At 37.2% G+C, this 15528-nt stretch overlaps 1 protein-coding gene across 11 annotated transcripts in view; it reads right to left on the bottom strand.

Annotated features, from left to right (window-relative positions):
• The window catches only part of LOC134752810 (protein daughterless), a 172012-nt gene that overhangs the window by 33750 nt on the left and 122734 nt on the right, over positions 1-15528 (bottom strand). For 9 of the 11 annotated variants that reach the window (XM_063688549.1, XM_063688557.1, XM_063688552.1 and 6 more), the window contains exon 2: positions 6222-6737. The exons of the other annotated variants lie outside the window; for them this stretch is intronic. In XM_063688549.1, coding sequence (XP_063544619.1) covers positions 6222-6620 — 399 coding nt within the window. In that variant the 5' untranslated portion in view covers positions 6621-6737. The remainder of the gene's footprint in view (positions 1-6221; positions 6738-15528) is intronic. 11 annotated transcript variants of the gene reach the window in all.

Below are 15528 nucleotides of genomic sequence, written 5' to 3' on the forward strand. Positions count from 1 at the left end.
TAATTTCTTAGCGTGCTCGAGAGGCATGCGATTATTGCATGAATCATAATCATAATGCTACATCTTGTCCCCAGCTCGGTCCTTCGCTTCCTGTGAGTTCCCAATGTTCCCATGTCTAAAGATATGCGGCAGAGACAGTGCTATAATTTCTTAGCGTGCTCAAGAGATAGCGATTATTGCATGAATCATAATCATAACGCTACATCGTTTCCTGTGACTTCCTAAGTCACTAGCGCAATTGCTTTCAGGGCAAAAGGTTAAGGGGTTATATGACAATTATTTTTACATGACTAAGCCCCCAAGCTACTGTATAAGGTCTGTCACTGGTCAGTTGCGTTAGTGCTATAAAATAAAAACAGTAGAACCTCGATCGTCCGAACCTCGATTATCCGGACTCAATTATCCTAACGCGGACTTAGTTCATCCGAAACCTCAATTATCCGAAACTTTTTTCTTGATTTTTATGATAATTTGAACGTTAAATTTTATTATTTTGTACTGTTTGAAACACGTACCATGTACTGTGTACAACGGCGGGACTAAGTCCCGTGCGTCGTTTTACGCTATTAAGTCTCGTCGTTGTAAATAATAATCCTGTACTCTGTTTTTGTGAATGGGTGTTATTTTCACTTTGAAATTTCATTTACAATCGGGTCTATCGCGAATTTATTTTGTTACCTTTAGTTTGCGACCACGACCAGTGAAACCTGTGTCGAACGTCGGTAAATAAATGTAACAAAATAAATTCGCGATAGACCCGATTGTAAATGTGATTTAATATGTGTTCAAAACGCGAAAATTTTAAATGTTATACCTTGAAATTTGTTATATAAAGACTAATGTTGTCCTGGAGTTAACGTAACACTTTTCCCACTGCCGCTTATATCTTTCACCGCTTCCCGCCTCTAACAACGGGACTTTCTTTTTGTACAGGATTCAGGACGCTTTATCGTGAAGACTCATTAATTCTAATTGTTACATTATCAGGAGTTATATTAAACAAAAAATAGCGACGGGATGTCTCACGAGAAAATAATCTCGCATAAAATAGAACTAAAAAAAGGGGCCCACTGACTATCAGTCCGCCGGACGATATCGGCCTGTCAGTTGTTCGGAACTGTCAAATTTTTGTTCTAACTGACAGGCCGATATTTTCCGGACGACTGATAGTCAGTGGGCCCTTTAAGGCTGATATACAAGAACATAGGTGAGAAAATACATTTAAATTCTAATTTCTACTAATTCTACCGTTTACTACATTAGTAATAAATAGTAAATTAGTAGTAAATTGTGTAAGGGGCTAAGGGCATATATTTACGTATTATCTAAAGGCATATGATTGGAAAACGTAAATACTTTTATTTTACCAATAACAGTTTGATTGATTGATTGATTGATTTTTAAACTAAAAACTATTTAATTTATTTTCATTTACCTTTGTATATTTATTTATTTATAAGTGAACTTTGGACCTCTTCCAACTTAGGGAACAAATCAAATAATTTTATCAAATATCTTTTTTGTGTTTTTTTAAGTAGTCACACATATATGTGAAGTTTTCAACCAAAAGGTACCACATTGTCGCTTGCTGATAAGGTTGATTTCTAATTGAAGCTATATGGAAATAGCGCCTTACTGACAAGCGACAATAAGTACCCTTTTGGTTGAAAATGGCACATATAAATTAAATCTGGATATCTTGTCCGAAGTAAAAGCTTTTAATGTTTTTTTATAAAGCGACACGCGACACGGTGATATAAAATAGCAAAATGGCAAGCGGGTGGGAAATAACTAATAAGTATTGCAATGAATTCCTTCATTGCATACTTAGCTACCAAGGGATGTAAGTTTCATTTCTGCCCTACCCTCAAAATTACTAAATTTATAATAAACGCTTACATGCAAGATTGAATTTAAAACTTTATTACGTTTTAATTAGATTAGTTATTTTATGTTAAATGTAAATGTAATTGTATATTGAATTTTTATTCTGAAATAAATTATTTGAATTTGAATTTAATTAAGAATTCTCGAAACGTTTACCGGCCTATACAAACCATATAAAAACAAACTCAAAAACGCCCCCTGACGTTAGAACTGAAGTGGCTCGAATATCGTTCTACCATCTCCATCTCTATCACTCTTGTGTTACTGTGGAGCTATAAAAACAAGGACAGACGATCTTCGAATTCAGTGACTAAACGGGCCCCGTACTCTGTAACCCGAAACCTGACGCTTGACGCCCTAATGGATCCGTCATGTGATACGCCGTCAAATACTTTAAAAGGACCTCGGCTCTACATGGTACCCGAAGGATTTTAACAATGTATTCCGGCCATTTATTTATTTATTAACCGACTTCAATTTCATAGAAGGAGGAGGTTCTGTATTCTGTTGTGGCTATTTTTTTTTATGTATGTTCACCGATTATTCCGAGACCCGTGGTCCGATTTGAGTAATTCTTTTTTTGTTCGAAAGGAGCTACTTCCAAGTTGGTCCCATATTAATTTATTTATACAGTTTGAGACTACTGGGTGCTGGGGTTTGAGACTACTGGGTGCTGGGGGACAGAGGCCTGCCTTTATTAGGGAAGTGGGACGTCGCATTAGGGAGAAGGGGTCTGACGCCCGCGTGGGTTCGTACCTGGTGCAAAGGTTGTCCATCGCAATACAACGCGGTAACGCAGCTAGTGTGATGGGCACCTTTGCGCCAGGGACAACTCGGGGGGGACTTTTTGATTAGGCTTAAGTTTAGTCTTAAGTTGTTATTGTATTGTTATTTTTTTTATTATACTGACATTTGTTGAATAAAACTTTAAACAGTGAAAAATGTTATACAGTTTACATACAGTTGTACACTTTTCTTGCAAATTTGGGTTTTTTTATTGGATTCCTATCACGAACTCTTTCGATCCTGATAGGAAAAAAGTGATTTAAACTTTCACGATTTTTACTCATTATTATTTAAAACTTATTCTACGCGATTAAGTCCCGTCGTTGTGAATAATAAGGAGAAAAGTGTCCCAAAATGTCCATACATTTTACGTTTTTAGGGTTCCGTACCCAAAAGGTGAAAACAGGACCCTATTATTAAGACTCCGCTATCTGTCACCAGGCTGTATCTCATGAACCGTGATAGCTAGACAGTTGAAATTATAACTTTGGGTACGGAGCCCAATACTCCAAATCATATATCATAAACACTCAACGCTTACTCGTAATTAATATACCATATTTTTAGACAACTATTTACGTGAACATGTGCCGTTTTCAACCAAAAGGGTACTTATTGTCGCTTGTCAGTATGGCGCTATTTCCATATATCTTCAATTAGACATCAACCTTATCGACAAGCGACAATGTGGTACCTTTTGGTTGAAAATAGCACATATATTTGGCTGTTAAAAGACAGTGGGCATTACTGCACGGTCGTACTAAATATATGTCGTTAAAAATAATATAGTATACATACACATATCATAGAGTAACTTATACTAGAGCGGTACTGTCATAGTAAATTTTGTAACCCCAGTAAATTCACTGCCATCTGTCGACACACTTTAAAACTAAAAATAAATATTTATAAAAATACGATAAAATGTATTTAAATATGGATAAATGATTATTTTTATTTGCATTAATTATTTTTACGATTTTGACCCATGTTCTTTCACTGATATGCGTTAAAATTATAAATAACAAACGAAACCGTCAACGCCCTCTATACGAGTGTAGGCCAAAACTAGTGGCGCCCTCTGATCGAGAATCAAATTTTCGTGATTTTCGAGGCACGTTTTTTCCTTAGACTGTATCCATCTATTACGGAGTTATATCTATCTTTGCACATATCTAATGTATTTGAAATATTTTACAAACAGTGATTGCAATTTGAACTCTCATACTTTGACATAAATATGCTTTTTGATTGTTTGTTAAAAGTCGACCTACACAATTGATTTCAAGTATAATATATGTAGAATATGTAGTTTTAATTTCTTTAAGTGTAGGCGTCCTGACACGCTTAAGGCAATAAATGTAGAAATGGATTTACATTCTGATAACAAAATATTTGTGTTGAAATCTAATGCATGCATAGACATAGTATAGTAGTTATAGACATGAAACCGAGCGACCAGGGGTAAGAGAAAGACATATTCATGTATTGACAGGTTAATGTATGGCAGCATAATCCTTTTTCTCTTCTCACTCTTATAAATTTCGGTATTTCGCCATCGCCTCCTACCTATGCTGCCATAACCCGACCATGAAAAAAAAAACCCGGTCGGTGGTAAGGACAAAGCATGGCACTATTTTCTCTTTCCTCTTATAGGAATCGCAATAAGATTATCTTTCTCTATCAAAGAGTGTCAGGCCCTTGAATGCATGGTAACATAAAAACACAATAAACTATGATGACAACAAATGACAGCTACTTTTTAATGATTCCTTTACGTTCGAGGCAGTTCGGTTGTGGAACTCATTACCTTCCTCGCTGCGCTCGGACCAATAAATTGCCTCGGTTGAAAATTTAAATGGATCGCTTTATGCCCTTGTTGTAAAATCTACTATATTACTCTACAAAATCAAAGCAAAAAAGGATTCCTTAGCTTTACCTTCTTGTCATATTTGATTGACACGCAATCTTTGATTTGAACTGTGCATAAAATGTGTGGCATATTCGTACAGTCAAGGAATATGATTTTGTCTCCGCCCGTACCTTGTCACAGTGACAGTGACAACCAATATAAAAGACGCTAGGGATCTCATTGTCACTGTAACAAGGTACGAAATATCACAGACATCAAATTTCTTCGCCGTACAGTAGCCATCAGATATATCGGAGCGACAATGGTGTTCACAAATATCTGAACAAAGCCTATTATCAGTGCATTTTGAGATGTTGTTTAACACTTTAGCCGCTCCATAGATCTGACGGTTATAAAATTCACAACGAATAAGTAATGCGTCACGAATTCATGAATTTGATACATTTGATACAATTATAGAACATTTCTTAGAAGATGTCCCTCTTTGGGCAAATACTTAGGGGTTCCTGTTTAACTGACTCATTGATTCATTCTTGTTTATATTTAGAAGCACAATTGATTCGTCCAGAAATAAAGACGACGAAAGAGATTGGTTAAATTTAAGATTTTATTTTGACGCATATATATGTACTTATGCAAATCTTTTCCATTATTAGAAACTAGCGACCCGCCCCGGCTTCGCACGGGTGCAATGCTGATGTATACAAATAAATCTTCCTCTAGAATCTATCTATTAAAAAAACCGCATCAAAATCCGTTGCGTAGTTTTAAAGATCTAAGCATACATAGGGACAGACATACATCCAGGCAGCAGGAAGCGACTTTGTTTTATACTATGTATGGGTTAGTCACAAACTATACTTCTGGCATCGGTCCCTAAGAGAGTAAATGTGATGTTTTCAACCAAAAGGTACCACATTGTCGCTTGTCGATAAGGTTGATTTCTAATTGCAGCTATATGGAAATAGTGCCTTACTGACAAGCGACAATAAGTACCCTTTTGGTTGAAAATGGAATAATTTTTTACAAGAGTAGCTGTTACGGAAAATGTTTAGACATTTGAGCCATTTTCAACCAAAAGGGTACTTATTGTCGCTTGTCAGTAAGGCGCTATTTCCATATAGCTTCAATTAGAAATCAACCTTATCGACAAGCGACAATGTGGTACCTTTTGGTTGAAAACGTCACATTTTTTGGAAGTTAAAACATAAATTTACCAAAGAATTTAATGGTAATAAAAATCCTTTTTTTTCGACTACAAACCAGTTTGAATTTCGACTTTGTTGCGAGAGAATACGGTATATATAATGGCTGGCAAAGTTTTCCAATGAATTCCTTTGCTAAAAATGTTGACATTGAATCCAAGCTGCCAAAAAAACAGACCCTGAAAATAAATGTGACGTTTTCAACCAAAAGGTACCACATTGTCGCTTGTTGATAAGGTTGATTTCTAATTGAAGCTATATGGAAATAGCGCCTTACTGACAAGCGACAATAAGTATCCTCTTGATATTGTCTTCGGTTACCGCGATAGTTACTCATGAAATAAAACTGATATGGTTGACCACGAACGCTGTAAAGGGTTCGAAACGTCGGGATGTATTATAAATTCAATATACGCGAAATCACCATCTTGGTTGAAAATGGCACAAATACAGGTTATCCTTCAACTTACCCCACTCTCTTGACTGGTGGCCGCCTGCGGCAGCCCATGTTCCTCGTTAAACCGCCGCCTGGCCCTATGCCTCAACAGCGCCGAGGCATCTGGCTGCCCGAACTGAAATATCTGCTCCTTCTCATTCAAAAACTTCTCCACATCATTTATTTTGTCAGAAAAATCTGTCGTTATAAATTCTGATCTAACCCCATCTAAAATCTCCGAAGATAGTCTTAAAGAGTCCGAAGTTTGCCGCAAATTCACGTCAGATTCCGGTCTGTAGTTTTCACAGATTTGATTGAATGTGTTGAAATACTCTGAAGCTAAGTCCGTTCTTGGTTGATAATCCATATCTGTTATAGGTGGCGGGTCGGCTGTGAGGAAGTTTGAGTCCATATTTGCGTCGTGACGTAGCATTTTCACTTTGGACACTTGAATTTCACTTTTTTGAACTTGTTCGCACGCATCACCGCGGCATTATTGCACTGTGTTTTGCACTTTTGGGTTTATTTATTTGATATTGCACTTAGGTCACTGGAAATGGAAATAATGAGTTTTCGTTTCGTTCCTGATTCGTTTAAATTACTGAGTGTTCGGTTGTTTAGACAAAACATAGAACTTTTTAAATGAATTCATGTCCTAACAAACATAAAGGTGCAGGCAATTTTAAGGGCTAAGTATACATATAAAAGAAAAAATAAATAGAAAAAATAAATAAATGACAATCAATCGAAAAAAAAGCTGCGGCGGCATAAGACTTAATGCAAAATTGACCACCCAAAATCAAAACCGCATATTTCAAACAAATGACGGATTACTTTTTTTTATGTTCAAAGACACCTTGCGATGGGAACCGACCAGAACCGAGCCTGGGACAATGAGCAAGCAGGTATTGCTCAAAAGCCAAATGGAACCTTATGACGATAATATAAAGACTGGATTGTGTAACTTTGTACGCATCCGCTAGGGAGCGTCAAAATTGAACACCTATAGAAATTATAAAAAAAGATTTGGCGGATACGACTTTCTAAAGCATGAATAAAATACAAATTGGAATTGATACTTTAAAATCAAAGCGATAAGTGCATATTTCCTTTAAAGAAAAAATAATAAAGGACAGTATCCTTAAGAAGTTGAATTTAATAAGAAGTGTAACAACTTTAATTTGAAATTCGAGTCGATTTTGATGGAGTGATAGTATTGTGTCGAGGGTCACACCATTAAACGTAAAAGTAACAAGATATTTTTGGGAATCAAAACAAAATTGAATACAGACATCCACAAAAAAAGTTAAGGACAAAAATAGACTCGTTACAGTTTTTTAAAAGCGTACAATGATTGACATTTAAAAGTTTGACAAGGCTTATGGTATAAAGTTACTTTAAAAGCTAAATTAATGAGAGTGCCGCGGGGAAAACTTCAGGCAATTATAGAAGTTGCAGGAAAAGGAAAATATTTCTTATTTTTATTCATTGATTTCAATTCAATTCAATTTATTTATTTAGCTTGAACATACACAGTATTTGTATTTTGAAACTGCCAAAAATCAACTTTCGGCTTCAAGTCTCAAAATAAAATGTTATTTTCTGGAAATTCGTCATTCTAGATTTTCTGTATTAAGCGATATTTTTGTTTCTTAATTTTTTTTTAAATTGACCTTGTTTATCTATTTTTTGTACTTCATTAGTAATCGTAATTTAGCACAAGGTGCCGACAACTAAAAAAAGAATATAATTTTGAATAATCGCAACGCAGCTTGCCAATTATATATACAAATCCGTCTTAACCCATATATTTTTATATATGATTTTGAGTTTTATCAAAACGGAATAAAACCCAAAATGCACTACAAAAATTTTAGGGATTTAAAGATTTACTCACTCGTATGCAACTCGATTGTTACAGAATTGTAAAGATTTCAAACTTCACTACATTTCGCAGGTAAAAATATCTACACTAAAAAAAAAGCGCCGAAATTTCAAGTTGCGTTCTTACATGAAGCATTATTATGAGGTCGTAAAAATGACAATTACAGAGTTATGTCCTTTCTCTCGAGACTCGTATTTATAAACATCTGCTCGAAATGGTAAAAAGTTGACTTGGTTACTTTACCAGTTGTCGGAATGGGGAAGACTATTAATATGTACAGTTGACTTATTTAAATATTTATATATGTATACAATATTGAACATAATTAATACTGTCATTTTAAGAAACCTAAGACAGTTGCCGTTTTTTCTTATTTCTTAAATTTTTGGTCCAACATTTTTTTTTATACTTCATCGGTGGCCAAACAAGCATAGGGTCTAGTGTTATTTGGCTGCGGTTTTCTGTAAGGTGGAGGTACTTCCCCAGTTGGGCTCTGCTCTAGATCTAGAATGACATCTGCTGTGCTGTGCCCTACCACACAAAGCGAGATGACATTCACAGTGGCAATACCTCTCTTTTGAGCGTAGTTTAAGAATATACCCGGGTCCGGACGTAGTTTAAGGACATACCCGGGTCCAAAATTGTGTCCAATTTTGTATTTTATGAGTTATATTTTATGACTATTAGATATCTCAATCATCAAAGTTCTTTCATTAGTTTAGAAGATATCGAAGGAGTTATAGTAGGCTTATTACATACTAGGGTAGTAAATTAAGAAATCTCTTTCGGCTTCGCTTCGGCCAACAATTCCATGTGATCTGAGATTTTCTTATTTACTGGGCGAGGTGTGTATTTGTGACATTTTCAACCAAAAGGTACCACATTGTCGCTTGTCAATAAGTATGATTTTAAAAGCTGTATGGAAATAGCGCCTTATTGACAACCGACAATAAGTACCCTTTTGATTGCAAATGGCACATTTTTCTGTGGTGGAGCCGGAAAACGGCAACTTCGTTCAGCGCAGCGGGCCGAAATTTGACGTTTTCCGCACGTTTTATTTTAGCGTCAATTACATAACCCGTCTACGCCGTGCATAGCGGTGTGAAAAGAACACTAAAATTGAAAACATTACCACATGGTCAAGTAATATTTTACTGAATACACGAAATCGTGAACGATTATCAATTGTATAGAGAGCACGCGCTTAAACCGGTAAAATATAATGTACAGTCAGAAGCGTTAACCATCATCATCATCATAACCAAAGATATATGTAACGTATAAGATAAGTAGTCTAAGGAAAAAATGTGCCTCGGAAATAAAGAAAAAGTTATACTCGAATAGATGTCGCCACACCTTTGGCCTATACTCGGGTAGATGGCGTTGGCATCAGTGAAAGAAAATTTGGCGTTCTAAAAAAACATTTATCCATATATATGTATATACATTCTTCGATAAATTTTTATACATTTTAATTTTTAGTTTTAATTCTGCGTCGATAGATGGCAGTAAATTTACTGTTACCATTCTCTATTCACTCTATTCTCTTTGTCATAACATAAATAAGAGCTTTGGTCTTGTCGGTGGAGTAATTGCCAATCCTTTCTTTCCTGGGCCAGTCAGACTTTTTCTGAAACCTGCGGTGGCAGCATGGTGGCATTTTTATCGCCTGTCACTTTCGCACTTACTTGTTAGAACGTGACAGGCATGGTGACAGGCGATAAAAATGCGACCGTGCTTAACCCGCTGGAAGGCAGGATTGAAAAGACGAGAGGATCGCCTAATCACATTATTATATTGCCAAGTACTCGTAGTGTAATTAAAAGCACAATGAGTTTATTGCGTTATTGACAGATGTATTTAATCCATTTGCTTTTATGCCCTGATTTGGAACTTTTTATACCCTGATTTGGAACTTTTTATGCCCTGATTTGGAACTTTTTCATGTCACTTGTTGTAATGGTTAGTCTTTAGATACCTACAATTTGAAACCCGGGGTTTGAAGCATAGCAATTCACAACGAAAATAAATATTTTCTTTTAAACCCTTACCGTAATTTGAAGATACTTACAATTTCAGTCTTGGTTGATGGAAGAGAATAAAAAATTTAAAGTTTTTGTTTCATTTTTGTGCAATAAGCAGGGGCGTAGCTAGAGGATATGGCGCCCGGGGCAGTCACCAAATGTGCGCTCCCTGACGACTTACAAAAGTTTCCCTGCTGCTGCCTTTTGCCCATTTTGGCGCCCCCCCTTGGATGGCGCCCGGGGCACTTGCCCCCTCTGCCCCCCCCCCCCCCCTAGTTACGCCACTGGCAATAAGTAGACTAAATTCGCATACGCATCATACTATTGGAATATTGGAAGAATATAAGAACTTGAAATTGAAGACAATGCTATTTTGAAAAGCTGATTCTACCGTTGACTGTACAATTATAATAAACAAAACAAACTCACAACCCGTCCGTTCGCCGTTGGTTAAGGTAAGGCACGCTTTCGAAAGGCAGGTGGAATCAGAAGTCTTTAAAGTGTTTTCGGCTAACTGCTCAAAACTTCAAAAGGTTTTAAGTCACACGTATTTAGTGCTGAAAAATGTCGTTTTTTTTTTACTCATCGGTAACCTACATACGCTTACCAACTGTTAAGGATATGTAACCTGTATTATGTAATTATAGAAAACTCAACTTTATAATAAAGAGAGTAAATTCCAAAATTCAATGTAATTGACAGGTGTGAGGAGTGGTTTTTAACTTTTTACTTAGTAATGTATTTGCTTACAAATGTTTTTGCTAAAATTACGGCTTCTTTACAAGTAAAGGATTGCAAACATTGCAAATGAGTCATTTATATTTAGAAACAAGTAAAACCTAAAAACCCGTAGGGGTCGGATCAAAAACTAAGTAATTAAGTCCGACTCACGCTTGACTGCACATTTCTAATAGGTTTTCCTGTGATCTATAGGTAAAGCACTATTTTGTCTATGTCAAAATTTTAGACCCAGTAGTTTCGGAGATAGGGGGGGGGGGGGGGGGAATGGTCATTTTTTGCCTATTTTCTTGAATAACTTATGAACTGTTTATCCTAAAATTATAAAAAATATATATTTTTTCTCACAACGAGCTCTTTCATTTGATATGTAACACGATATAGTTTGAAAAACTTTATTTTTTAATTTTCTCATTTCCTCCAAAAGTGGCCCCCATGTCTAAAATTCATTTGTTTACGTTACATGTCCGTCTTTGGGTCACAAACTTACATATGTATACCAAATTTCAACTTAATTGGTCCCGTAGTTTCGGAGAAAATAGGCTGTGACAGACGGACAGACAGACAGAAAGACGCACGAGTGATCCTATAAGGGTTCCGTTTATTCCTTTGGAGGTACGGAACCCTAAAAACAGAATAAAATAAATATTTAAGTGAGGCTCCCATTCAACAAACGTGATTTTTTGCCGTTTTTTGCGTAACGGTACGGAACCCTTCGTGCGCAAGTCCGACTCGCACTTGGCCGGTTTTTATTGGTTAGGTATTTAAAATCTTTACTCTTTTATGCCCTTCATCTTCTTTTTTTTCTTTTATATTCTATTTCAGGCTGTCAAAGAGAAGGCAGAGGACCGCCAAACATCGAAATTGCTCCACCGACAAGTCTTACTCTTAAACATATGATGATGATGATGATTTTATGCTGATGCGACATAAAAATCGACTTGATTACAATAAGTGCAATGCCCTTCCACGACATAATATTAAAATTGCACACACGCAGCCAGCTGTATCAATTATTGACACGTTGTATCAGGCACCGTGCGATCAGCTGACGGGCGGTGTCATGTGTCGTCGCTGGTGGCGACCACACAGCGGTGGGAATCACCACAAATACCATAAGAAAGTGTTATAAGAACAGTAACTGCAAGGGTTACCTATATTAAGAGATGACTGGAGTTTACGGAGGCGAATTTTGATCCATCATCCATACTAATATTATAAATGCGAAAGTCTGCCTGTCTTTCTGTCTGTGTGTTCCCTCTTCACGCTTAAACCGCTGAATCGATTTAGATGAAATTTGGCATAGAGATGGGTTGAGTCCCTGAGAAGGACATAGGATAGTTTTTATCCCGAAAATCATTCCTTAAGAAAGTAAAAAGCGGGGTGGAATTGAGATAATTAATGAAGTGCCTGCTAATTTGTGTGCATAATATGCTCAAATTGAATGATCCAGTCGCTTACTTACTTTAGCTGCTGTTACTAAGTCCACGCAGACGAAGTCGCGGGCAAAAGCTAGTATATTATAAATGCGAAAGTGTGTCTGTCTGTCTGTTACCTCTTCACGCTTAAACCGCTGCACCGATTTAGTTGAAATTTGGTATAGATATAGTTTGAGTCCCGGGGAAGGACATAGGGTAGTTTTTATCCCAGAAATCATCCTTTAAGGGGGTGAAAAGGGGGCTGGAAGTCTGTATGGGAAATCGATAAAAAGCAGATTGGATAAAAAATAAGCTTCCCAAATTACTAACTCCACGCAGACAAAGACGCGGGCAAAAGCTAGTATTTTTTCAAAATTTGTATAGCATTGGCAACTTAAGCTAGTTTCACACTGTAGCCGTGTGAACGATTTTGAAAGTTGCCATACAAATTTTGCTGTCACTATGTGATAAAATCCCGTATACGGTATAAGGGCAAAATTAACGCCATGGGAACCTAGGTCTAGGCTAACTTCGATTGTATAGAATAGAAAACCACTAGATGGCGCTATGTGACAATAGCGGCGGCTAGGTCCGTGTGACTCTTAAAGGCTGACCTTCCAACGACGCTACAAACGCGTTTAAAATAAGCATGTATTATGACAAAAACATCAACCATATGGACAGATGGCAGGGCAGGTATAATTGTACACCTGATTTGGCCTGACCCATCTGACATGTGTTCCAATTCCAAGGTTGTTGACTAAGTCAGCTGATTTTACACTTGTTTTCCTATATTCTGACCTTTAGCAACATGTGAAGGGTACACGGAAAGAACATGTCTGGTCACTTTTTTCGGAAAATAAGATTTTCATTTCAAAATGTAGAGCTGTTAATGAGCTATTAGATATATATTTTGCTACCACTGTATAATATATGTAACACAACTTTTTTTTTAGTTAAAAAAGACCTGGTCACGGAATTACCATACATTTTGACATGGATCCAAATTTAAAAACCGCGATTACTCAAAATGTTACTAAAGTGACTAGTCATGTTCTTTCCGTGTACCCTTCTTTTTTTTTATGAAATAGGAGGCAAACGAGCAGACGGATCACCTGATGGTAAGCGATTACCGCCGCCCATGGACACCCGCAACACCAGAGGGGTTGTAAGTGCGTTGCCGGCCTTTAAGGTGGGAGTACCCTTCATTTTATCTTGGTTTCAACTGTCTTTTGTTTTCTTCTATCTTGTGCAAGTTAGCCCCATTTCAGCTTGGCGCAGGCGGAGGTGGCGGGAAGACCTGCGGCGGTAGCACGGTCGCATTTTTATCGCTTGTCACCATGCCTGTCACGTTCTTACAAGTATGTAAGTGCGAAAGTGACGGGCATATTTAGTGACAGGCGATAAAAATGGAACCACTGCGCCCGCTGGACGTATATCTCAACGACTGGCCGGCTCAAGTATCTCAACGACTTGCCGGAGATTGCTCAAACAAAACCGAGACAATTTGAAATCGAGGGGGGAGGCCTTAGCCCAGCAGTGGGACACCATATGTGGTATTTTCTATAAAAAGGCACCTTTTTGTCGATGGCGCTTACGCCATTATAAACGATGCTCCGATATAAATACAATGCCGCGCGACGCTGTGCGGCGTAAGCGCCATCGACAATAAGGTCCCTTTTCATAGAAAATGCCTTTTTATAGAGTTTTTACATGTATCAGTATCAGTTAGAATTATTGTGTGCGACCTTTAACATTGACCTATTCAAAATTAATTAAATTAAAAAAATTACGAGGCCTGTTGCGGATATCATCATTAGTATTTTTGGTATGAAGCATGTTGCTGATTTGCATTTGTGGTTGTGGCCACCAGACGAAGCCTGCGTTGCGGATTTCTTACATGTAACTAGATTATTTTTTAAGATTTTCTCAATTTCTGTATCTTTTTTATGTAGTGTGCACATTTTTGTAAATAAAGGAATTCAATTAATTTTTAAGAATAAAACAAAAACTGGCCAAAAAAAAATTAAACATCTCAAATTGCCAAATCAGTGATAAAACCAAATAAAAAGAAAAACTAAATAGAACCGAACAAGTCTATTAATATTTGTCCTATACGCCATAACTTGAAAAATGGCCTGTTAGTTTATTTTTTCCTTATTGGCGGGTCCGCGCCGACCGCACCGGGCAGGTGTGTCGGCATCTTCCATTCAGGTTTATGGGTTTAAATACCTCAAGAGTACTTTGAACTCGATAAATAATAACTTATTAACAGCGAGCCAGCAATGATGCACCACGCAATTCATATGCAATTTTTTAGTATCTTGTTAAAAATCGTAATTTGGTATAAATTCTTCCATCTTTCTCGTGTTATCCCGGCATTTTACCACGGCTCCTGGGACCTGGGGTCCGCTTGACAACTAATCCTAAGAATTGACGTAGGCACTAGTTTTTACGAAAGCGACTGCCATCTGACCTTTTAACCCAGAGGGGGAACTAGGCCTTGTTAGGATCAGTCCGGTTTCCTCACGATGTTTTCCTTCACCGAAAATCGACTGGTAAATATCAAATGATATTTCGTACATAAGTTCCGAAAAACTTTGGTTCGAGCCGGGGTTTGAACCCGCGACCTCCGGATCGAAAGTCGCACGCTCTTACCGCTAGGCTAGGCCACCAGCGCTTCAATAGTAATAATTTGGTATAAATAAGACCATTTTTTTATTTTTACTTGTTTTTCCAGTTGTCCAGTGTTGTTCTGATTGCCACGGGTTAGAAGATTTATACCCGAGTGCCGAATGAGACAGAGTTTTAATTGTATGAATATTTTATACTTTGGCACTTACAACGTTTGACGAATTTCGACGTATAATATCATATAGACCTAGCAATAAATAGATCAGCTATACGCGTGCGCTCGTGAGGGACAAAACATACGCAATGCGACAATATGATTGGTCGAGTAGATTTGTAGCCCACCATAAACCATAGAAAATTTACGGTGGGGAATAAAAAAAAATGTGAGACTGTGACAAGGACAAACAATAACAGCGCTTTCTCTGCTAATCTTACTGAAAGATACATAAGGCTATCCCGTTTGGTCATTTCCCCCCACCCCTCATGACTCATGACCGATCCAGTTATACTAGATTCATGTATAATAAAGGTGTTTATTATATTTGTCTGTGGGAACGCCATGTATCTATAAAGACCTACATATACGAGTTGGACGGAATGCCTATTGGACAAAATGTGTGTTGGACTAAATCCATGTTGGAC

This window comes from Cydia strobilella, chromosome 25, assembly GCF_947568885.1.
Source record: "Cydia strobilella chromosome 25, ilCydStro3.1, whole genome shotgun sequence".
NCBI classification, from domain to species: Eukaryota; Metazoa; Arthropoda; class Insecta; order Lepidoptera; family Tortricidae; genus Cydia; species Cydia strobilella.